Source organism: Sturnira hondurensis, unplaced genomic scaffold, assembly GCF_014824575.4.
Source record: "Sturnira hondurensis isolate 20B ecotype Veracruz unplaced genomic scaffold, ASM1482457v3 Scaffold0004998, whole genome shotgun sequence".
In the NCBI taxonomy this organism is placed as follows: Eukaryota; Metazoa; Chordata; class Mammalia; order Chiroptera; family Phyllostomidae; genus Sturnira; species Sturnira hondurensis.
Window position 1 is genome coordinate 7,438,191 of NW_028077629.1, and position 25,954 is coordinate 7,464,144.

Here is a 25,954-nt window from a genome sequence, read left to right on the forward strand (position 1 = left end):
GAAGCTTTAGGATTTTGTTTTTAGTTATATTAGAACCAGAAAAACTAGAAAACTTTATTTGTTGAGATTCACTTCCAGTTCTATCCAGTCTTAAGAGGCGACTAAAACTTTGCACTTCACGTGGATTTTGAAAATTTTACTCTTTTGTCAGGCCAAACAGTAAATGTTAATGGTTTCATGTGGTTCCTCCTTAACAGTGCGTGGTTCGTTCTGGTGTGAATGGCATTATTCAGCACACACTACTATTTCATCCCTGGCTCTGGTGAGCTGTTAGCTAAGCTAGTTATCCATGTCCTATGCAGGGAAGGAGAGGGGATAAAAAAAGAAGAAGAACTATTTGAAGCCAGAGAAGGAGCGGGATCAATAAAGTCTGGGGAGAAAAAAAGCCCAGCCTAGCAGGACAGGGCCATGTCTTAAACATGGGTTCAACAGACCTAGTTAACCGTTTCTTGACCTGAATGAGGACTGTCACCTGAGGCCCCAGGCAAGGTGAGCTCTCACTATTTGCTCAGTAGCATACTGGGTGTTTCTTTTAGAACACATACGGCATTTGGCACTTGCATGTTCAGTTTCTCCCTTGCAAGCTAAGTTCTGTGTTACCATATAACATGATATTATCTCCAGGTACGCAACATGATTGGGTATTTGTGTGCATTGTGACATGATCAGCACAAGTCTAGTTAGCATCCCTCTCCTCACAGGTGCAGTTCTCTGTCACCGCTACCTTGTTAGTTCTCGTCACCCCAGAGTCGAGGACACAGTGTGTGTCCAGTCAACACTTGCCAAATGAATGAATGTGAAAGGAAGTTAGTGTATAAATGCAAATAACATTTCTTTTACCATTTCTATGGGCTAGCTGTTTTGATACATGTTTTTCACTTAATCTTCACAACTTTATGAAGTCTTATTCCTGAATTAGCAAAAAGAAGCTAAAGTACAACAGGCTTTACCCACTAAAGATCTTACTGCAGTAAGCTGGTGTTTAAACTCACGTCTCCAACTCTAATCCCCATTCTCTCTCAGCCATAACCTGTTGTTTCCCCTACAAGCTAGTCATTTTATTTCAATACATGAGAATTTAGTGTGTTTTCATATGCCGCCACATTCTGACAGGGGTTTGGTGTATCACATCGCAGTTGAAAATTGTGAGATTAACTTTATGTGCTCTCTGGTTTAATGAAGCTATGAGATGTATAAACAACAGAAGTTGAAACCAAAAATATTTTGGTATTTGAGAATGTCCTTGACATTTAACATTAATTATCTATTAGGAGAAACAGACAAGCCAGGAAACAAGTGCAGTACTATATTACAAGCACTAGTAGAGGGTCGGAAACAATCTGGGGAGGAGTCTCACCCAGACTAAGCTGGTATTTGAAGCACGAGTAGTGTTTTCCTAGTACCGTGCTGCAGATGCTGAACTCACCCGTGGGCAGCCCGTGAACTTGCCCGTGGGCAGCCACTGAACAGCATTGGTATGTCCCTTAAGCAACCCCAGGCCCACACCAGGAGTCCACTCTGCAGCCACAGGTGAGAAAACTGTGTTCAGAGACCAGAGGAGCCAGAACTGGGAAGCAGAGCAGCAGGCAAGTGAAAGAGCCACCTCAGGGATTGGTCGGAACACAGCGGGGTGGGGCTGAGCACGTGGGGGTACTGGTGAGTGCCATGCCAAGTGTGTCCATGGCCATGCAAGCTGGTGTGGGTTCCTGTGGGAGGGACTTCTCCACTGCTGTGCAGCAAATCAGCCAGGAGGCCGAGACTCCTATAAGTTAACATCGGTCTCTAGGATGAATGATATCCCATCATATGCAGTACAGACAGCATACTGAACACCCATGTGTGGTAGCCCTGACTCCAGACACAACAGTCTCTTTGCTAGTCCTCAAACGTACACAGAATGACCAGCTTCAGGGCCTTACACGTGCTTTCCTGCTTCCTGGAATGCTCTATCCACAGAAGGCGCACTCACTCATTTTTTTCATGTCTCTGCTCATGTGTCATCTTATTGGAAAGGACTTCTCTGACCACCCAGTACAAAACAGCAGACCTTGGCCCTGCCTCCACCATCCCCCTTACCCTGCTTTATTTTTCTCCATAGTCCATATCACTACCTCACATTTTTTCTTTGTTAACTGTCCCCTTTTGTATGATTTATTAGGACAGAGACCTTATTTTGTCCACCAAACAAAAATTATTTCTTGAATGAATGAGTAAATAAATTTCATCTTCGTATCTCAAGCACCTGGCATATAATGGACAGCCTTATATATGTATATAATATGTGACCAATTGTTTTAAACACAGTAGTAAAGTTTTGACCTCCTTCTCTTTGTGAGAATAGTAGAATCTTACATAGGTTATCTGTTACAGCATCCCACCCAGAGCGGTACTCTCTCCTTCTCCCACATGCCTGACTCCCAGACTTTATTCAAACACTGAAGGGATGCTCACTAATCCACAAGCTGGTCCATTGTTGTATTCCAGCAAAACTGACTGTCCTGAGAACTTCACTGAACGTACTCGAACAGGTTCCACTGAATGTCAGCTCTTTCAGTGCAGGAAGCTTGCATGTCTCACCCAGAGCCCGGCATAGAGTGGGTGCCCCAAACCATGCTGTTGAAGGAATAAATAAAAATGCATGTGTTTTGAATGGCCCAGCCCCTGTGGCTAAGTTGGTTGAGCATTTTCCCGTGAACCCAAAGGTCACCAGTTCAATTCCTGGTCAGGGTACATACCTGGGTTGTGGGTTCATCCCCCTCATTAGTGTATGGAAGGCAACCAGTCAGTGTTTCTCTCTCACATTGATGTTTCTCACCCTCTTCCTCCCTTTCCCTCTCTCTAAAAACAAAAACTTCTTTAATTCATGTATTTTTAAGAAAGACAATTTAAAATTTTCTACTTTTAATTTTCTTTGAAATTGGTGCTAATTCAGATGTAGCAATCATAAAAGTACGCATTTCTACATTAATTTGTATAGATGTGGCATCTCAGGATTGTACATGTCTTGTCAAGCCCTACAGGACTCCCGAGTGTCCTGAGAGGACACAGGCCCTGCAGGAAGCAGAGCCAGTGACTGGTTTGGGAGAGAACCCTGGCTGTCTGCGCAGCATAGCTCCCTGGCCTCCCAGCATCCATTCCTGTCTGCAGGGCCTCAGCCTGGAAACACTTATCTTGCCATTATTACTCTGTTTAAAATCCTTCAGTGGCTTTCCATCGTCTACTACAGAATAAAACCCAAACTTAGGCCAACATAGGACACCTCGCTCAGTCCATCCTTGCTATTGCCACCCTCATGCTTCACCCCAAGGGCTGGCCGCCAGGAACCTCTTCTCTTGCTGTGACCAAGAGTGCCCTGCTGTCTTGCCTGCCTTTGCACTTGACCCTCCTCCCCAACTTCTCTCGCCCACACCCTCTGTGCCCAGACTGAAATTGCTGTTGCTGACAGGAATACAAGTGGTCCTTTTCTTTAATTTTTTAAATAATGTATCTAAAATCCTGCTCCACCCTTCTTTTAGCACATTTCATCTGGAACTGCGATTGTGTGTGCCTCTTCCCCACTCCTTTCTCTAGCATTTTGGGATGAGATGTGGCAATGTTTTACTCATCTCCATATGGTCCTGATAATAACAAAAAGAATGGTGGCTTCCATTCGTGTGTCTCTCGAGGCACTTTGCTAGAGGCCTTCCATACCTCCTCTCAGACCTTTGCAGGAACTTTGCAAGATTGATGTGATGGGCATTTTATATGTAAACTAGGACATGGAGGCTCAGAGAAGTGAGGGGCCCAGCCAGAGCACCAAGCTCTGGATGGAAGGTCCATAACACTTCAAACCCAGGCCTGTCTGTGAGCAAAATCCGCTTCTGTTCCACTGCTCTGTGGCACCCATGGCTCATATTATGTTCCTCATGAAGAAAGTGCCAAACTTGCAACATCTCTTATATTCTTACCTTTTTTATGTCTCTAAGTGTAACAGTGTTATAAATCTTAATTAAGAAAATGCTTATTTGCTATGTGCAGATTCTAACACACACACACACACACACACACACACACAGGATTGACCCTGTAATTTTTAAAAAGCTGAGCACCAGATTTTGTCACTCAGCCCTGGTTCACTTAGGGTTCAGCCCAAGGAACAAATAATTTTTGTAGTATAAAAAATTGTAGTATGCATACTCTCGGATTTTTCCTTCCTCCAGTAGACAAACAGCATGTTGAAAGTGCCTTGAAGTCTCAGGTTTGCCTAGCATTCCTATCTGACTTTGGTAGCTCATCATAAACTGATTGGCGATACTTCATTTCATCCCAAATATGAAGAAATGCCAGTTCTTGTGCATCATTTCATGGGACTGTAATAGTAAAAGCCCTGTGTATTCCCCTGAGTATATTAAAGTGAGTTGAATAGCTAGTAAAAGTAGCTGGGAATCTTAATCGTGCTTTATTTTAAGTGTAAGAACATTTCTCATTATGGAATCATTTATGACTCCCCGATTTTTTTCTTTTCCATTTAATGATGGTATATTTGCTAAAATAAATTTCCAGTTATTTTCAAAGAAAATCTTGGGTACAGGTAAGTGCTACTTGAGAAATATATTTGAGCAAACACTTTTGTTTATAAGGTTATGAAAGAGGGGAGAGTGACAGTGTTTGAGTTTACAAGATATCAAAAGATCAAGGTAAAAATTAATTTCAATGCAATTTTTAGAACATAAAATCACTTAGCTAAAATAGCAGCCTTTGGGGGAGGGTTTTTCTATGTTAACCTGGTGTATAGTTGCCACCAGTGAACAAAACCACGCATAGCTAAGAATTTAATACTCAGAGTAGATGAAGGGAAACAAGTGCCAGTTGCATATTTGTTAGATATAAATTGTGCATCACTGACTTGCCATCTCTTGGCTTTTAATGTAAAAAGTAAAAAATAAGTTGTGCTCCCTGTGTAATTCTGGCATATTTCCAGGGTCTGTATTTCTTACTGCTAGCTGAGATAAGATGCCAAACCTCTGTGCTGTTTAAATTTGCGCAACAATGCTTTAATACCCAGAGCTCCTCCATAAATAGTCTGTTCTCCCCACATTCAGGGAGAAAACAACCACAGGAGATCTGGGAATGTGCAGTGAGCTCCGCTTAATTGATCTCAGTCTGTAGGGCCAGCAGGAGAGCACACGCGTCCACAGCCTCTCCTCCTGGCCTTGTGGGACTGTTTACCCAAGGGGCAAAGAAGTCTGCCTGCAAAGGACACCATGTTGCATCCACAGCTGTAGCAGCGGCAGGAGCAGGATGGCTGTTGTTTACAGTCTGGAGAGCCATGCTCCTTTAAGGAAACACAAACTGCCTTCCCTCATTCCTGGCCCCAATCAGTAATCGTCAAGACTGTCAGCTGCCTGCAGTTGTCAGGAAGAGCAGCCCTCAATAATCATTCTCTCACAGAAGAAAAGTTAAAGGAGTGCAGATGGACTGTCGCTGTGTGCACGCAAGTGGCCAGCTACTGTCCAGGGGGCCTCAGGCTATGATTTTGATTTCTGTGCTGGGTGCATCAGCAGCTCTGGCTTGGGAGGTTTCATCCGGACAGCGTGGAATTGCTGCAGACATTTTTGGGTTTTGGTGAGCAGTAGATATTTGGGGACATTGTGCTGTTGTTGCAGAGCCCCACAATGAAGATCCAGGAGCACCCCAGCACACCTGACACCAAACTGCAGAGGACTCCAGATGCTGACGCCCAGCAGGAGAGCTTTGTCCCGGAAGTTCCCCAGCTGGACCTGACCGCATTGTGCGATGAGAAAAGCTGGACAGGTAGGCTCCTCCGACACTTGGATGACTTAATCATGGCAGCGCGTATATAAATTAGCATAGAGGAGAGGCATGTAAGTGCGCTCGTGTCGGGGAGAGTGACAGCTCTGCCTGCAGAAGTAATTACGTTTCTAAACGACCGAAAATCCTCTCCCTGGCATAGCGATGTGTCATGTTAAGTGCTGCCGAGAGTAATTGCAGTCTGCAGTCTGCGAAAGAAAATGTGCTTGCCCTTTATCATAGTGTCACCTTGCCGTCCCTTTTTTTCTTTGTAATTCACCGGGAGTGCTGCTGTGTGTATGTGTTTTCTCGCTAGCAGTACCAAGCAGGCTCTTAAGGAACTCATATGCGTTCAGGATTCCATGTCCGTGTAACTGGTCTTCCCCCAACTACACACCAGCCATTGACCTTCTTCATTAAATCTCCTTCCCATTTTTCAGAGCTTTTTTGGTTTGCTTTGCCTCTGTGTTTGTTTTTGTGGATAGATTTTTTTTAAATGCAGGTTAGCAAACATAAGGAATCTGCTTATTAAAGAGAAGACTGAATGAAAGTGCTTCTAATTGAATGCCTGTGATACAATGTTTTAGATTGGTTTTTCTAGAGATTTTTAGTGAAAACGCTAGAAATATACTTGTAAGGAAGAAGAGGATCTCCTCATCGTGTCAAAGCCACATTTCAGGAAGGGTGCTGGAACAGTTTCATCAGGCTGCTATTCTTTCACTATCCATGTGTCCGCATCCAAACACATGTCAGTGTGTATCCAAAATAAATGCCCATCTGCCTCTGTGCAGTGTGTGTTTGAAGGCTGTGGAGAGGGAGAAATCGTGCTCCTGATTCAGAGCCGCAGCGTGCTTAACACAATGACTTAGCAGAGAATCACGACTCTGAAGAAGCGGTCTTCTTCATAAGTGCCTGGATTTCCTTGTTTTCTCTCTCCCTCCCCTCCTTTTTTTAACCAAAAAGTGCTCATTATGGTAATGATATTACGTGAGGAACCAAAAGATGATCTAAAAAGACCACTAGGTGAAAAATAGCAATTCCTGGCACCCAGGGCTTAGAGAAGGGAAAGCTGGTTTTTCCTCCAATTTTTCCTCTTTTCAGCCTAAGTTCCACATTCTAGTTCTTCTCATGTACTTAGGCAGTGGGGCTGAGATTTTGTCAGATCTCCCCAGATGACGATAGCTTTACTGGGGGCGGGGGGAATGAAGGGGTTTTTTTGTTTTTAATTTAATTAATACATTGCTGGTAGTGATTTGTTGTTCTTCTTTTGTTTTGTGTAGTTTGAAATAATCAAGTCTGTTTTTAATTCATACATTACGAACATCACCTCCCCTCAGAAATACAGCACCATAGTAGGCACTGTTCCCTGAATAAAAGGAAAAAGCAGAAGTCAAAACAAATGCTGTGTTTGGGTTTTGAAAATATGGTCTTGTAATTTATGAGCTAACATAAAGCTCTAGATAAAAAGTAGGATTTTTGGTCAGAATTCAGATTAGCTCCATTATCTTGATTATTTAGTCTGTATAAAAGGAATGTAGATTCTTCTTCTTCCTCCTAAAATTAACTTTGATTATTTTTATCTTGTTTAATTATAAATTTTTAATCTTTCTCAAAACAGTTAAAAAGACTGAAAATTTTCTCCATAGTGGCTGAAAGTTAACTTACAGTTTCCTTAAAACTATTTAATTACTTGGTACAGAGAACTTTTTCCAGATAAATAATAGTAACATGAGGGCACCAAAATTTTGTTTTGTATTGGGAAGCCAAATGGAATAAAGAAAAACCTTACTGGGGAAAAATACATTTCAATAGACTTGTGAATGTAAATTGTTTGTTATCCATGTAATTTATGAAATGACATGCTTTAACTTTTTTAACCAATTACTACATCTGTCATTGAACTTACATATCTTAAAAACCTACATAGATTCATTTCAAGGTTATTTTGATCATTTGGTTACTGCTTTCAGTGGCGCTTGTTTGTCATATATTTATTTTAAATTCAAAATTACATTATAGCAGTCACAGCTGTAAATATAGTCACAATAAAGAAATTCTTTACATGAAGTGTAGTTAAGTGAGAGCAATAAATCCAGTCACTAAAATATCCTTTTTTAAATAGCGTTAGTGAGAAACAAACAAAATACAACTTTCCAGTAAGGAGCACACTTTGCACCAATTTAAACCATGAATGTGAAATCAGTGCAACCGATGTGTAAATGGAAGTAACAGCTATCAGAACCATGCAAACCAGCATTCACCTGTAGGACCCCACCACCAGTCTCCAAGCCCTCCTTGGAGTGACCCCCTCTCTTTGGTTTGCTTGTTTGTTTCCTGTCCCCACATCATAATTCACACCCCTCACTCCAGTGGATTGGAGAGTATCGGGGGGACAGGCTCACTGGGCGCCCACTGGCACCAGCCATGTGCTGTGTGCTCCCGTGTGGAGCTGACATGCTCTGGTTTCTAGGACATGTTGCACCAGGAAAACAGAAAGCGAAATGAAACTAATGAGCAGATCCCATGGGCGACCTAGAGTGGGACCCTCTCAAAGTGAATGTATGATCAGAGTCTAATCAGGCTTGCTGACAGATGAATAATACATGCCTACCCACAGGTAGCTCTGTATTAGGGCACATCATTTGACTGCCCACTCATCTTCATCATCATCTTCATCATCATCATCATCATCATCACCATCGTTGCTATTATCATTTCCACTCTCCAGAGTTAAAAAAATAAATCAAATGTACTATCCTTTATATAAAGCCCATCAAAGTTGCATAATTGGAGTGTTCCTTGTCAACCAATTTGTGTGGATTTGGGGGAATCTGTTTGTGGAAGAACTGAGACCTAAACAGTAAGCCACTCTGTTAGATTTGTCCTGGTAAAATTAATTTTAAAATAACATTTTTTAGGCCCTGGCTGGGTAGCTCAGTTGGTTAGAGCATCATCCCAATACACCAAGTTTGTGGGTTCAATCCCTGGTCAGGGCACATACAAGTATCAACCAATGCAGGCATAAGTAAGTGGAACAACAAATCAGTGTTTTTAGTGTTTCTTTCTCTCCTGTCTCTCATATGAGTAAATGTAAAAAGGAACATTTTTAAAGGGCATAAAACACTCCATATATCTTATTCATCACTTCCTGCGTATTGAAAGCAACTTTGGAAAGAAAATTCTGTCAAAGAGTGATAGAGAAGAAGCAAGGAATCTTAAAAATCTTCCCATTAAGCCTTCCCATTATACCTATAAGAAAACTGAGACCAAAAGAGGCAGAATGATGATTCGAAATAATGAAATCTCCCCATTTCTCTCTGGATTCCTCTTTCTAAGCAATACCAGTTAGGTATCCTGGCAGGCAGTGGACAATTAAGGTTAAGAGCCCGAGACTCATCCTGGGTTCAAATCCTGACTTCACTACTTAACCAACGTTGTTAGTAAACCTGTCTCAGTTTGGGCCTCAACTTACCATTTTTAAATAGGTATATAATCAATAATAATAAATAATAGATATAGTGGTATCTACTAAGTAAATTTGTTGCAAGGATTAAATGAACTAACATATACACAGTGCAGGCACATAGAAATCACTATGTAAATGTTAGTTGATGTTATTACTATCTTCCATAAATGTTTCCAAGTGTAGTTCCAGGAAAAACAGCCCAAGTTTGCCCCCTTGGAAACTAGAGCCCATTTCTATGTAACGACTATGGATGGCTCTGAGCATGGCCGTCAGTAATTACTAGGTCAGTCACAGATTCGCCAAGGGCTAATCATGCCACTCTCTCTCCTCTCTCTCTTTCTTTCTCTCTTTCTTCCTTTCTTCCTGTCTTCCCCACTCTGGGTCAGGGAAGTGGGCAGTGGTGACAGCCTTGTCAGGGATGTGGAAGGGGTGCCAGACAGGCAGGCAGAGCAGAGAATGAGTAACGGGTGAAGCAGCTCTATTTACATGTGCAGGTGGGTCAAAGTCAGTAAGTCCTCAGCCCTGTTCTGGTTCACACATTTATTAATTACTTAAATGAGGCTATTGCAGGCCTGCTAACTAAATTGGTAAAGAGGGGCAATGCAGAAATATGAAATTGGAGGGTTAAATTTAGATTGATAAAGTTGACAAATAAGGTTCCTTCTAACTCTGACAGTGTGCAAGACTATTTGAACAATTTAATAGGACTACCAATGCTCTAAAATTAAATTTTGGAACACCAGAAAACACTGTTATGACAGTGACCCCCCAGTAAAGACATCCCCATGTGGGCTGCCATCTCCGTCCATCTGGGCTGTACAGTAGCTTCGAGACCTTGAACCCGGTGTGATGACATTATGCAAGTAATGATGGCTCTAAGTGACATGGAGTCGGAAATTAGATGTGGAAAACTTCAGCTCCCTTAATTCTGTGCAGATTTTGTAGAAATAAATCATCTGAGTAGCCAGTTTTCTTTAGTAAAGTGAATGGATCCAGCCGGCCGAGCAGACAGTAGCTGTGTCCTGGTGACCGCATCAGCATTAGTCCCAGCTCTGTCCCCTCTTTCTGCAGTGAATCCCCTTTATTTCCATGTGTGCTGTACCATCTGATCTGAAATTCCCCTGAGATCTGCTCTTCTTTATTGCTCAGGTGGTGAGCACACAGCCTTTACCTCTGTTAGCCCTGGCTTGCTGTGACGTCAGCTGACCTGGGCAGGTTAATTTTTAGTGGAGAGACGTGCCATACTTATGTGCAGAGCTCTTTGTGACAAGACACACGGCTAAAATCGAAATCATCGCACCCAGGGAATTCTGGTCTAGATATGAAAACAGGTTTATTTTATGTGGTTCTTTATAAGGGAAACACAGTTTGAAGCCTCAAATCTTTTCTATTTTCTCTTTAAATTTTTTACAATATCCTTGTCTGTTTTGTTTCTCAAGAATTACTGGCTAAAATATAAAATGTTTCCCAAACCCATGATTGGGGATTGTCAGTGAATGCATCCTCAAAACTGACTGTCTGTAGGTAATGTGACTGGGGGTAGCATGCACCACACTGTTCTTTTGCTTCTTTCTCATTTTTTTTTTTTTTGTATTTGAGTGCCAGCTATCAAAACACGAGACAGCCTTGTGGTTTTAGATCATTTCAGAGTAAAACAGAAATAGTTGGTTTTATTGATTCTTCAGTTATATCAGACTATGCATTACCTGTAATTTCATAACTCTTTTGAATGGGAGCCTTAAGTTGTACAACTGTATAGAGTAAAAGTAAACAGAGAAAAAGGAGAAATCATATAAGCGTGTCATGTTGCGTAGGTCAGAAACTTCACCTCTGTTCTACATGAAGAGTAATGATAAAACATACTTTTCTATTTTGTTAAGACTGAAATACATAATGGTTTTCCATTGCTCACGTTTTAAGTAAGTGAATCCATCCATGCTAACTATATGCTGTGAGAGAAAACGTCACCCACAAGCTGGAACCCCTGTAGCTGTCCATTCCACACAGCCCACTCTGGCACTAGGACCGCGACACACTGGGGCTCTTGTCCGTGAGGCGGTCGGTGGGAGGCGGAGCCACAGAACACAGCTGTGCTAACCCAACGAGTGAGATGGGGGAGCCGCAAAGCATCAGGCAGCCATGACTACGTTCTGTGATTAATATTTTACGGTTAATTCAGGATCACAGTATATGGTTTATGGGAGACGTGTTCGGTGAATGGTCACACGCACTCAACTTGTAAACAGACAGCACAGTAGAAAAATTCAAAGATTAGTTGTGATATTTTTAAGGAGATACTCTGCTAGATTGGAACAATTTAAAGGGCTTCAGGATCTTAGCGTTTTCAAATTAAGTTTTGCTGAGTAGAAATGTCAAACTAGCCAGCACACCCTCATGCCAATGTCAACACCAGACTTTGTTTGTCGCTGCCTGCTGTCCCGATAAGCCACCCTGCCCTCCCGCTGGCCGTTCTGCTCCTTTGCCCCTCTGAAGTGAGGTTATTGCCTGCTGCATTTCTGTTCCAACCACCTTAACCCTTTCGCTGTCCTGGCTCCATTGACTTTAGTCCTCGTGGAAAACGACTGCTGTTGTATGAAATATCATGAAAGACAAGATGCAGTCTGGTGCTTAAAAGTTCCATTTACTGCAGCTTAACACGACATCTTTACCATTTGGGGGGGGTACAGAGGTATCCCTCTCCGCCCCTCCCTTCGCCATCCATTGTACTGAGCCGTTCCTCTCAGCCCTGACGCGGAGGAGGAGCTGCAGATCGCTTCATACAAATGAAGCGACCCCTGTGCGCGTGTCTCCAGGTGCGGCCAGATGAACGTGCCAGCACTTTCTCTGCCACTTTTTGAGACTCAGTAGGCAAGAGTCTGTCTTCAGTGCTGCTTTCACTGTTTTTAAAATGTTTATATTATCATTTGCGTTCCCAGATAATTTGAGTCTCTTTTAATCTGGAGAACCTATGGACCTCATTCCACATGAGGTTAATTTTTTCCCATTAATGTGCTTATATCTCTTGCTACACACTGGGGTCTTCAAAAATTTCAGACAGTCTTGTTATTGAAGCACTTGGCACATTCTAAATTAAAGCACTGTCCTAGAGTCAGGAGATTTAGTTTCTAGTCCCAGCCATTGTCATTGATGAGGTATTTGCTCTGGGTTTCAGTTTCTTTATCTGTAATCTGTTGGGTTGGATCAGTGGTTTTCAAAACTGGTTGCATTTAATATCACTGGTGCAGCTGGTGTGTGTGTGTGTGTGTGTGTGTGTGTGTGTGTTTATATCTGAGCCCTCATCTAAAAACCCTGTGTGATTGGGCGGGCTGAGGACCTGTGTAGCAGGAGCTGCTTGTATGCCCCTGTGGGACTCCGATATTCGGCCAGGCTGAACAATCACTGGGTTAGATGTATGCAGATTCAACCAGCTCTAATATTCTGTGATTATAGGATGATCTTTTAAAATAAAATGCTGAATAAGCACTTGCCTAAGATAATTTTGTAGATTTTATGAATACTTTGAAAGCTGAAGTAGCAACTGTTTCATGATTCAAACTGTGGGAATCTCAGAATTTAAAATCATGGCCAAATCCTAGTCTTGTGTAAATCATAGTAAGCCACAAAGGTATTGAAAGCATAACTTCTGTTAATGCATGGAGGATTCGAAATGAAGTGCCCTACATCATCTGAGATCTACCTTTAAAATGTTAGATAGGATTTTTTTAATAAGGAAAGGAATATATTGAAGTGGGTCTTGCAGTAAATAGAAATAAATATCACCCTATTTTTCCCCAAAATCACAAATCAGGATTTTGTGCTCAGTATTTTTTTTCTTAAAGATTATCTGAGGTAATTGATACAGATTTGTCCTTTGTAAGATGTTCTTCTTTTCTCTCTTTTTGACTAATTTATATATGCATCTTACTTTAACTGTACTAGAGCAGCTTCTATACTTTCAACTGCAAAACATGCATCTCAAACGTGCTCATCCCAACACACTAAGCAGAAGCACACAAAACAGCCTACTAAACCTCAACAGAAGGTACAAACTTGCACGTGATTAATGTGATGCCTTAGCTGGAGTTCTACACATTAGTGAATGATTAGCCATGGTCCTAAGTCTCTTCCCTCCCTGACACATTAGCATTTTTGCATAATACCTTCAGGTGGACAAGTTCTTGCCAGTGATCAGCAGTGGGAAGTCAGAAGCCTACACTATTGACATGCCTCCTTCAAGGCTGTTCCTCAGGGCAGCCCTAGCAAATTCTCTTTTGAAAGCAAGTGAGGATGGAGATAGAAGGTAGATGATGGCCATCAGTTAATTTGGAGATTCTGGTTGGGGCATAGTGTCCCTAATCTGAATCTTAAAACTAAAATGAGAAACCATAGTGGGCCTCCTAAATTCAATGTCTCCTAATACTTTCAGAAAACTTGGCCAACAATTGTGCCTTAAAGAACAGTGTTGACCTCTTACCCTTCTTACTTTCCAGAGCCCACGCCTGCTTTGTCCTCATGGCAGCAGGAGAACATGGACTCCGACGAAGCGCGCCTCTCCCCACAGGCCGGGCGCCTCATCCGTCAGCTTCTGGATGAAGACAGCGACCCCATGCTCTCTCCTCGGTTCTACACTTACGGGCAGAGTAGGCAATACCTGGATGACACGGAAGTGCCTCCTTCTCCCCCCAATTCCCATTCTTTCATGAGGTGTGTTTCTAATTGTTGCTGATACGCATATCCATCATCTTTAGGATGGTATCGCTGATGACCAGTAATTTTTCTTAATTAAGTTGTGAGTCTGTGTTGGAACATATTTAAAGTTCTTGCTCCTAGGACACAGGCTCCATTGTAGTTTTTCAGTTGAACTGTGGCCCAGCGGCATTATCACACATTAAATTTCCATTTGCACCTCCTCTCCAAAGCTCTCTCAAATTTAACTTTGAAGTCAAGAGCAGACATTTCAGTCCTAACTTTGTGAATTATAAGTGTGAACTAGAGAAGATCAGACTCATTTAATGGCTGGGACATAGAGAGCTGAAATCACAAAATCAATTAGTAGTCAAATTTCTTTTATCCAAGAGCATGGAGACCAATTGCACCCTCCCCATCCATCCTCATCGCTTCTGCCACCTTCTGGGGGAGCTGACTGTAATGTGTCCCTCACAGGCGACGGAGCTCCTCCCTGGGGTCCTACGATGATGAACACGAGGATCTGACACCTGCCCAGCTCACACGAAGGATTCAGAGCCTTAAAAAGAAGATCCGAAAATTTGAAGACAGGTTTGAAGAAGAGAGGAAATACCGAGTAAGTGCCTCCTCTCAGGGCTCTCTTTGTCCGCTCCTCTCCCGGATCCGCAACTGAGATAAATGATCAAGGTCACAGGAGATTTCCAGGAGTCTCAAAGTGGAAAGGCAGTACAAACTGAGTAGTGAATGCTGATAAACCCCAAACTTCATATATCAGCATTCTCCTAGACCAAGTGTATTCTTACGAATAAATCCACACTTTGTTGTGTGCTTTGTAAATGTATCAGTGAGCCAGAATGGGAAAAATCATTAAATGAGGTCTTTCGTTTGCTACAACTTAATTCACCATTATCTTCTAAAATTTCATTAGCACTGACCTCATTCTACTCTCAGCTCTATCCTTAGTATTTCCTACAACAATGGCAAGGAGGCCTTTTTCAAGGTGGTTCTGGTGTCAAATGCCATATACCCTCTGCTTTGTACTCTGTCAGCCTGACAGCTTGAACCCTACAAATAATGGGAATGGGGCCGTCCGTGGGCCTCATACATGTCCGTGACTATAAAAAAATCCAGCATTCTGCCTCTGAGGAATTCTTTAAAAACATCAAAAATAACCAGATGAAAAGAAGGATAATGGAATTAAACTAGTGAAGTTCGTCCTGATTGGCCATGGTTGATTTCTTACTCCAATAGGATTCAACGTTTCTTGCCTACTTAAAACAAACTGAGCATCAGACGCTCCTTTTTCTTGCCCCAATTCCAAAAATTTACCCTCGTTTTCCTTTTCTTAGCCTTCCCACAGCGACAAGGCTGCCAATCCAGAGGTTCTGAAATGGACAAATGACCTTGCCAAATTCCGGAAACAACTTAAAGGTAGGTGAAGCTCTAGACCTATGACATGGCATGGTTCCTGTAAAACTCGCCATGTGTGGAACGCTTGATCTCGCCTCCCGCCAAGTGCCACTGCTAAAATATTCCAGACAAGTTCCTTATGGCTGCTTCCCCATGCTCTGAGCATTCAGGGGACACCTCCTCTGTGTCTTCCCGCGCTCCCAGTCACAGGGTCACCCAGGTTAGCTAAGATGCAAATTCTGTGGCATTTTTTCATTTCCCTAAATTGCTAATATAAGGATGATGGTTTGAATTCAATACTCATTAAGTATTTGTTTAACCCAAGACCCTATTTCCTGCGGTGTGAGAAGACACAGAGACACGAAGATAAGATTGAAAAGGATTTGGTCCCTGTCCCTCAAAGAGATTGCTGAATTTTAGGAGATAGAGTCATTTAAACAACTAAATTGAATACAAGTAAAAATAACTCCAAAATGAGATATACCAGTCATACAGAAAAGGTTGGCCTTTTGGCCCACTGTGGGGCACTAGATGGATAAGTAGCTTTATACACTAAGAGAACAGGTGCAGGAACGCATCTGCCACATTCTGGACAGGTTGGTGTGTCTAAAGTATGGGTGTCAGATAACTAAAGCTTTCTCAAGAATGAGCAGTAGGGAAACTGTCCAGATAATCCAAGAAGGCATTATCATTTTCTTAGGTTTCATATAATTACCCGGGATTTCAACTAATGTTATAATTAGACACTTGCTGAAAAATAAGAAAGACGGAGCTAAGTAGTTATTAGCATCATAGAAAAAACAATTTGGGTTCAGCAGACGTCAATTCTCACGTATCTCCACCCCCAAATCTTTCTGACTAGAGTCCAAACTAAAGATATCTGAAGAGGACCTAACCCCCAGGATGCGGCCCCGAAGCTACACACTCCCTAAGAGTTTCGGTTCCCAACTTGAGAGGGAGGATGAGAAGAAGCAAGAGGTGGTGGACAAAGCAACAAAGCCCAGCATCGAAGCCACGCTGGACTCTATCCAGAGGAAGCTCCAGGAGAAGCGGGCGGAAACCAGCCGTCCTGAGGACATTAAGGTGTAGTGATTCGGCGGAAGCCCCAAGCTAACTGCTAACCCCAAACCATTCCAGTTAACATAAGACATAAGAAGCATAAGACATGCCACACGGACTCCAGTGGGAAGAGTGATGGAGTAACCCCTTTTAAAACCTCCCACACCTTCGTCATCCACACTGGTAGATGTCTAGAGGCACAGATCAAACCACTTCAAAGTGTTTGAACTGTAGCTACTTTGATTTTGGACTTGAAATTAAAAGCAGCAAACTTTTGTACAGATTGCGGAGTAAACTTGTTTAGTTTAATCACAGTTTGGTGACTATCTGAGGTGGAAAAATTATTGGGGGCATTTGAGGCAATTTGTTATTCAGCAAACCTTTGGGACTATGTAACCTGTAACTGTAGTTATCACTTGGGCCATTAAGTTAAGCCTCGTGTGTCTCACAGCCTTGCTTACTCAGCATTCAACATGACTTCGCTACCGAGAGCAAGTGGATGAGGATTCTGCTGTGCTCTCCGTATGCCTAGCAAGGAGTCAGGAATAGCTAATTCCTAAGCAAGCTTTGCATAGAGCTAGCAGGAGCTGTTGTGTGAGGATTCTTTTTAATCTTACTATTCTCGTTATTGAACTAAAAAAAAAAAACAACAAGAAGTTGGAATGTTCACAAATGTTTCCCTTTTTCATTTCTCTCTCCTTGTGTTTACACAGGACATGACCAAGGACCAGATTGCAAATGAGAAAGTGGCATTGCAAAAAGCTCTATTATATTATGAAAGCATTCATGGACGGCCGGTATGTGAGTGTACTGGGTTTTCTTTCTGATTGGGGTAGATCATCTAGCTTTAGAAATGGGTCTTCCATGTGCAGGATTTTGCAAATGAGATTCCTTGATGCTTAGCAGATTATTATGTTTTCACCAAAACTAAGCTTTCTGAAAAATAAACGCATGATAAGGGTTTCACCACCTAGTAGAAACTAAATTTGAGTTCCAAAGAAAAGTCAGTTTAGACCTAAAATGTAGTCACTAGCGTCCTGCTTCAAGGAGGGAATGCTGAGGGGGTGGAAATTGGTGCACAGGGCCCTAGAGCACGGAGACTCCCCTGTCTCCAGCTCTGCCTCCACAAGCTGACATTGGCTCCAGGCATTCTTATCCCTAAAATAAATGTGCTTCACTAGAATAACCTGCCCTTAAACTCAGTCTCTCTGCAGTACAGTTGCAACCAGTGTTTGTCCATGGAGAAGTTCCAGCTGCCATCCAGAACCAAAACTATGAGGAATCCAAAATACGGCTTTGCCTTTTCATAACAAGAAGCATTTGGGGCAATTTGTTATTCAGCAAGTGTTTATTGAATGTTTGTTGTTAGTTTAGGGAAAAACAGTAGCATGTTAGGCTTCTCTCCTCCCTGAGGAACTTATAATCAAATATCCATGTCAGTAACCAGTTCAGAATATTGTCAAGAATCCAATAAAACAAACTTTTAAGGGCAGGTATAAAGAAAGCATGAAGTTTATGTTCACTGAAGGGTTTTATATAGCAAAAAAAAAAAAAAGCCCATGCATTTCTTTTCCAATTTCAGCATAGCTATAGAATGGAGCTAGTCTTTTCATCTAAAATGGGCTCTTTTAAGGAAAGAAGCTTCTAGAATAATGTACTAGGTCTGTGAGGGCAGGGGTTCTGGGTGGTAAGATCCTAATCCTCAGCAAGTAGCAGAAGACCTGACCCAGCATATGACCAGTAGACTATCTGTAGCATGCCTCCTCCATGGGGTTTTAGTTCTGAATTTATCAGGGTTACGTTTAAAAAAGAAGCAGCTAGCACTGATGAGGACTGAATTTGCTGGCCTGTCTCTGCTGTGGAAAAGTACTGTTGCTTTGGGATATTGGTCATATTTCAAGCCAAGTTGTTTTTTTTTCCAAACCAAGTTTTGTTTTGGATTTTTAAAGGCATGGAACCAAATCGTGAATGCACTGGAACTCACATAGATTGTGAAACTTTGTCCTTCTGTACTGGAGTTTTCAGAAGTTGTACAGATCAAACTGAACTTCTCCAAGTAGGCTCACATCCTTTAAGTATCCCCTCATGGACATGGCCACCAGACAGTCCGGGGTGAAGGACTCGGGACCAGTGTGTTTTCCTTATTTTTATTGTATGGATTCAAGTTGTGTCATTGATAGACTCCTTCAAAGACTTCCTTGCCTGAGGCCCTGAGGTCTCAGCTGTGTTCTAGATTTAACCTTAAGCCAGTTCAGGGAGTTGCAGGCCATGGTATTTGCTGCTCTGAGTTGGGCACAGACTCTCGTTCTGCCTGGACCGTGGCAATGTGCGGGCACGAGGATCAACTAGATTCTGAACCCAGCTCTACTGAGACTAGCCCTGTGACTTTGGGCTGCTTAGGCAACTCCTCAGGGCCTCCAGGTTTTACCTGTATAAAAGATGTCTGTTACAGGTTGTCCTGGATTCTGAGTGACATTACAGACACACACATGTTTATCTGTAGAGTGTCTGACACCGCGGAAGTTGGGCATAGTGTCTTTGCTGGGAGCAGAAGGAATTGCCACATAAAAGATAGTTGTCACTTCTGTTACAATTACAAGTTCTCACTGTGGCCTATTTCTTAAGTGATTAAATCAGTAGAAAGAATACCCATTTTTAGCACTCTTATAATTAAGAATGTGAAACTTTAGTTTTTAGCCCTATCTTTCTATTATCCCTTCTTCACCATTCTTTCCGGTGAAGGAAGGACACATTCTGGGGTCAGATTCTAGCATCTCATGGGTCAGGGGACAAAGGCTCTAGGAAGTTTGAATGTCATTTGTTCCTGGTCCCGGATCAGGCTGTCTGCCTCTCCCTGGAACGTGATGCTCCAGCCTCAGAAAAAGCAGAGTCCACTTGATATCTGGCCAGTCTAAAAATCAGACTGAACATTTCATTCTCAGATCCATGGTGTTGCCATGGACCCTGGACTGTAAATAACATTTGGGGAACACTCTTCTTAAAAGAAAAATACATGTACCTCCAGCACTAAACTATCGTTCCAAACCCCAGGTTTTTTAGAAAAACAGGTGCCCGTAGTTCATGAATTTTTGCCGAGTCTGCAGATTCTGATTTAAAAGGATACTACCTCCAATCACCAGCCAAAACAATTATCTGACAGTTCTGTACATTTTTTAAGGCTGTTTGCTTTAATGGGGCAGTGCACCAACAGACTGACATTTATAAAAACGAAAAACACACAAAAAACCACTCATTTACACACGGGCACGTATTTCCTACTAATTATCCTAAAGTGTGTCCTTTTTGACATGTAAGGTCTCATCAGAAGACGGCGTCACAGAGGCCAGCACAGCAGGTGGCACTGCTGGCCCAGGGCGACAGTGTGTAGGGCAGAGGACGGTGCTTCCTCGGAGTTTCTGGGTTGAGTCTCTTCCTCGTTGGTACATTTTAATCTTCTGTTTTAAAACCTTGGGAATTAACGTGATACTAAACATACCATGTTCAAATTTAAATGCAAATTCTAAAGCCATGTTTGCATACTCTCCCCTGGTTAACTGCTGTTTTGGGTTATCTGGTCTTTGTGCAGTCAGCCTACTCTCCTTACCTGCTAAGGAAGAGGAGAGACTTGCCGTCTTCCAAACCATGGCCCAGGAGTGCACCAGTTCTAAGAATCTACCTCATCTGTCTTCTCCTGCCAGCCATTTTATGACTCAGAAGTACCCATCCACTCTTTCAAAGGCCTATTCTTAGTGAGGAGCAGAATCTCTGATGATTGATGGCCTGAGAGTAAGAGTGTCAGCCTCCAGACAGTTTTCCCATGGTCCGCGTAGCATCAGCCTGCCCTTTTGTGACAGCTGAGCCAAGGCCCTGCTCTGTCGATGTAACTGTTGGGTAGCCTTTGGCTCTGCTCGGAGACCCAGCACTGACAAGCGCAGATGGGAGAAACCTGTATTAACTTGTAGTAGGAACAACCCTTTGGCTTCTTATATATATTTTGAAAATAATTCTGATATAATTTCAAGTAGTATCAGTACACTCCACATCTCAAATGTAAAATAAAGATCTTTGATATTTTTGGTGTTTAGATACTTTTATCAAAGGCCATCATTAACTTTGATGGAGTCCTGATGAGTTTCAGCTCTCTGTAGTTAAAAACTGAATTAGGTCATTTGCAGGTGATTAGTTCCTGCAGGTCATTAATTTAAAAAGTGAGCAATTCACAGATCATTTAGATGTCAGTGTCTTGAGCCAAAGAATTCAGCCAGTGACGCTCTTTATCTACTCCACCTAGAAATTTGGGGATTTTGAACAAACATTTAGAAAGGAGATTGGTTTCTGTCAAATTTGCCATATCTGGATGATTTTACCAGCCAAGCTGTTTTCTATAAGCCAGAGATGTTTCTACCAGCAACTAGTAATAGGGGGCTAGTCCACAATGGGAAAATGCAGGCTCCTTCTCTTTTTTCCTTGTTGTCAGTATGTCTTCTGGCCAATAAACCATCTCTTGTTTATCTTGCACATTAGGTCACACCACATGACATATGCCAACAATTAAGATGTGCCTTAACTGTATCTGCGACACACGTAGTGGACGCGTCTTGTTTTGAAAAGATGGTTCCAGGTGGTGCAGTCCTAAATTCTGTCACCTAACATGGAAAATGGTGCTAGTCACTCCATCTCTGTTCTTCCGACTTATTTGTGGATATTGTTTTACTGTCCTTGAAGGATAGCATAAATTCAGAAAACAGCACAGATTATATGTCTTGATGAATTCTCATGAAGTAAACAAATCCAGGTAACCAGCATCCAGATCAAAAAACAAAATGTCACCACCTGTCCCCTGGAACATCCCTCATGTCCCCTTCCCATCCAGAGCAAGTCCTCCCGCCCCACCAAGGAAAGCCATTGTCTTGACTTCTAACACTGCAGATTGGATTTGCTTATTTTTGAACTTTATATAAGTGGGATCTTACAAATATATGTTCTTTGGCATCTGGTTTATTTCACTCCACTTTATTTTTGTTAGGTTAACCCAAGAAGTTGCATACAGCTGTGGCTCATTCATTCACACTGCTGTGTGGTGTTCGATTTGGGGAATGTACCTTGTCCGTGCTCCAAGCGGACGGTGTCCAGTGTGGGGTTACAATAGATGGTGGTGCTGTGAACATTATGCGTCTTTTGGTGAACCTCCGTATTGGGGTGGCATGTACTTAGAATGGAATTGGGTCGTGTGTGCAGCGTCAGTACTTGCTCCTAACACGTCCCGAGGGCTCCATGCTCTGTGGCAGTGAGTGTGCCGCTGTCCAGCGTTCTCACTGGTGCCTGTCACTGTCTCTCCACCTCGGCCACTGCAGTGGGCGATAGCAGTAACGCCTGTCATTTGATCTTCAGGGTTTTTTTTTTTTATATATAAAATAATTGCCAAGTTTTCTTCTACTTTTGACAGTCACTTTTTAATGAAATGGTGATATTAAAACTCCTTTTGGTATGGTAGAAGCAGGAAAAATGCCATCTTCCACTGTGATAACAGGAAGAGATAGAGATAATTGATTGTTATTATTGCTGATGGTAGAAAACAAATTCATAAAATGTTATTGCACCCTGACTGGATCCTATACTAGCTTGTGAATTTTATCCCAAGTTCATTTATTGTTGTTCACTTTGAGAAAGGCAAATAAGAAAGGCAACAAAGGATAATTCAGTTATGCATAATCCAGAGTTGCTTCAAAGCTGAAAGCCCAAAAGACCCCTAACAGAAATGGTCAGAACCAATACCACTCGCCCCTCCTCGCCTCTGCAACTCCTGCCTTACTGCGGGGCGATGGACCAGCAGCTGCCTTGTAACAGATGCTCCATCTCGTTCACCATTCGAGTAAGCGGGGGAAATGCGTGCACAGTTAGGAGTTGGGCACACCAATTATGTTTGAAATATTCAGTCACTCATTTTGCAGAAATTTATGGAATATTCTTTTTCTGTCAGCCACTGAAATAGTTGCCAGGGACACCAAAGCACAAACTCCTGCTTTCACGGGGCATATAGTCTAAACAGGAGACAGATATGTCAACAAATAATCTGAGTAAAGAGTGTAAAAATGTATCATCCATTGAAACTTCTGTGATAGACTACCACAGAACTGAGTGGCTCATACACAACAGAAATTTGTTTCTCAGAATTTTGGAGGCTGGGAAGTCCACAATCAAAGTGTCCACAATCAAAGCTGACTCTCTGACCTCTCATGGCAGAAGGGGGCAGGGAGCAACAGGGGTATTATAAGGGCACTGACCCCATTCATGGGATCCCACCCTCATGACCTAATTACCTCTCAGACGACCCACCTCACAAGACTATTACGTCAGGAATTAGGTTTCAACATAAGAATTTCAAATGACACAAACATTCAGTCTACAGCAAAGTGTGTATAAAATCACAAGCTATGCAGTTGGTGACCCAAAGGAGAGAATAAGCAGGTCTTCCGGAATGGGAGATGCTGGAAGAAGGCTGAAGAGGGGGTGGCTCTTTATCTGGAATTTGCCAAAGCAGAGCTATTGCAGGGCAGAGGGAACTAGACAAGGACGTATGAGACAACGTACTCTGCCTCTGGAGCTTGAGGTGTGATGGGACGGAGGAGAAGCAGCAGATGATGAGAACTTTCGATACCATGTCAAATACCCCACCAGGGAGCTGGGCTTGATTTCTCCTCCCTGCCCAAAGACTCCGTCGCTGAAACGTGTTTAGTGCTGTGCCAGGTTTTAGGTATACAGAAATGAATCAATCCAATATATTGTATCAGCAGGTGTTCCTTGAACACCTGCTGTTGGCCAGAATCCTGCCCTTAAGAACAAAACAGTTTCATGGAGGAGACAGACGTGTAAAAATATTTTTTCAGGCCCTGGCTGATGTAGCTCAGTGGATTGAGCACGGGCCTGTGAACCAAAGGATCGTGGTGTGATTCCCAGTCAGGGCACATGCCTGGGTTGCAGGCCAGTTCCCAGCAGGGGACTCACGAGAGGCAACCATACATTGATATTTCTCTCCCTCTCTCCTTCCCTTCCCCTCTAAAGATAAATAAATAAAGTCTTTTTTAAAAAGTTTAAAAATAAAAAGTATATATTTTTCACAGAACTGAATGATAACTGTTATACTAGAAATGCTTTCTTCTTCTCTGCACTCAGAAATAGTCCATTGTCAGGGAAATCTGAACCTTAAGGGGTTTTAGACAGGGAACTAGTAATGATCATAGTTTTGATTTAGGAAATGCAATACCGCTAATGGAGTGGTATCCAGAGTGATCTACAGCTAAAGTAGATATTTTAAACATCGACTGAATAAAGTTAATCAGTTGTAATACATTTTATGAGAATAATAAGATTTCATTTGAAGCATCTGTACTTTCTCTAGGCCCAAAGCATGCTGGGACAGCTGGTAGCCTGACCCCTGGAAGCAGGCTTCTCAGCTCTCTTGTTCTTGCTTTTCAGGTAACCAGAAATGAACGCCAGGTTATGAAGCCACTGTATGACAGGTACCGGCTGGTCAAACAGATCCTGTTCCGAGCCAACACCATACCCATCATTGTGAGTTCGCCACTCCTCTGTTAATTACCTGATTGAGTAGTCCCTGGTTATTAATAAGGCCCTAGCCTGCTTTCTCATGAAAGAATAGGTTTTAATAATTCAATGTACCATTACTGGCTATGGCCCACAAGCTTGAGGAATAAAGAATTTATCAGAGACTTCTGAGGCTACATTGGTCAAAAAATGAGCAAACTTGCAGCCGATAGTATTTTTTTTCTTTTGGAGTCATGATCTGCACGTATGTGTCCACCTGCCGCGTGCCGGGCGGCTTGCTCCAGGCCTCTCCGCACCCAGGAGTGCCTCTGGTCCCAGGGGCCCTCTGTTAGCAGGAGCCTTCCCTCCCCTTCAGGGAGGGAGGGGTAAGCCCCTCGGGATCATATCGGGGGAAAGTCCGCTAAGGAACTCCCCAGAGCAGGACCTCTCTTTCTGGAGGATGGAGAAGTGCAAGGTGGGAAGGGAGGGAGGCTGATGATGCTTGTGGAGGTGTTCTCAGAAGCCGCCATCTGCGGACTGAGCCGCTTTGGGCCCGAGTTTTTCTCTTCTCAAGAGCAGGGAGCAGCAACCTGCCCTCAGCTCTGGGGAAGCCTTTCGGGATGGCCAGCTTGCTCTCCCCAAGCCCTCCCCGCCCCACGAATGCAGTGTGAATCCTGTTGCAGTTGCCTCCCTCTCATCTCCAGGGACCTGAAGCCTTCCTCTGCTGGCTTTAGGCTTTTTAGTAAGCACACATAGCCTCCCATACGTCCTGGTTGAAATGCATATTCACCTTAGCGGTTGCTCTTCTAGCCCTGCTTTAAATCTCCTTGTTTATCTCTAGGCCTAAGCTATGGTCTTTAAATGTCTTTTCACAGTGTACGTGTTCATGTGAATGAGAGAGGGTCCAGAAACTTCACAGGCGTGTTCAAAGAAAGCTCCTTGTCTAGAAATTGCCTGCAGAATAAATTAGTAACTAAGCAATACAAGGATGAATTCTAAGGAATTATTTTCGTTCTTCAGTTAGGAACACAGTGTCCCTAAGCAGGGTGGATGGACAAACAGGGAAGTCAGAAACCCTTGCATCACTTGATGAGCTGACGTTACCATAACCGTTCAGGTGTTCAGTGACCATGATTGGGGCGGAAAGACAGTGGGAAGGCAGGTGTTTTCTCCTCAGATTTTTTTCCTCCGTGTTTGGTTAATGTACTTGCGTGCTGCTCTTGCTTTCATGTGAGCTCCTTGGCTTGAGGCACGGTTGGCGGAGGCCCTGAAATAAAGAAGCAAGTTGAAAAGATCTTTTCCTGGGGGGTTTTGGTGGCGAGGGTTAGAGCGTATCACTAAATGGTAGTAATAAACACTGGTGAGGCAGAGAAGGCCGAGAGCTGGCGGGGGGCGGGAAAAGGAAGAGGCTCACAGTGTAACCTACTGTTAACACCTGTCGCAGGGTTCCCCCTCCAGCAAGCGGAGAAGCCCTTTGCTGCAGCCAATTATCGAGGGTGAAACTGCTTCCTTCTTCAAGGAGATAAAGGTGAAGACCTCCAGCCGCTCAGCTCTTGCTAAACCCCTCCCGTTCCCTCTGTCTCCTGGGAGCAGAAGGGGTTGTGATGGGCCCTTCCCCAGTGGCTTCTCGTAGCATCCCCTACAAATCTGCACATCATCCATTTGAACAATCCTTTTTTATTTGTATTATATGTTAGCTGATTTCCTCCCTTTCATTTCATTCCCCCACTTTGTTATTGTTTGTTTTCAGGGATGATTCTTTTCTTTTCACAATGTCTTTTTTTTTAGATTTTATTTATTTATCTTTAGAGGGGAAGGGAAGGAGAGAAGGAGAGAAGTATCAATGTATGGTTGCCTCTTGTGAGTCCCCTGCTGGGAACTGGCCTGCAACCCAGGCATGTACCCTGACTGGGAATCGAACCATGATTGTGTGGTTCGCAGGCCTGCACTCAATCCACTGAGCTACACCAGCCAGGGCTCTTTTTACAATGTCTTTTT

At 42.9% G+C, this 25,954-nt stretch overlaps 1 protein-coding gene across 1 annotated transcript in view; it reads left to right on the top strand.

Moving 5' to 3' along the window:
* Positions 1-25,954, top strand: part of FAM13A (family with sequence similarity 13 member A) — a 281,967-nt gene that overhangs the window by 245,573 nt on the left and 10,440 nt on the right. Inside the window, 8 exon segments of the mRNA XM_037046120.1 lie at positions 5,646-5,793; positions 13,747-13,960; positions 14,420-14,558; positions 15,292-15,373; positions 16,215-16,435; positions 17,125-17,208; positions 23,888-23,983; positions 25,401-25,484. Coding sequence (XP_036902015.1) covers positions 5,646-5,793; positions 13,747-13,960; positions 14,420-14,558; positions 15,292-15,373; positions 16,215-16,435; positions 17,125-17,208; positions 23,888-23,983; positions 25,401-25,484 — 1,068 coding nt within the window.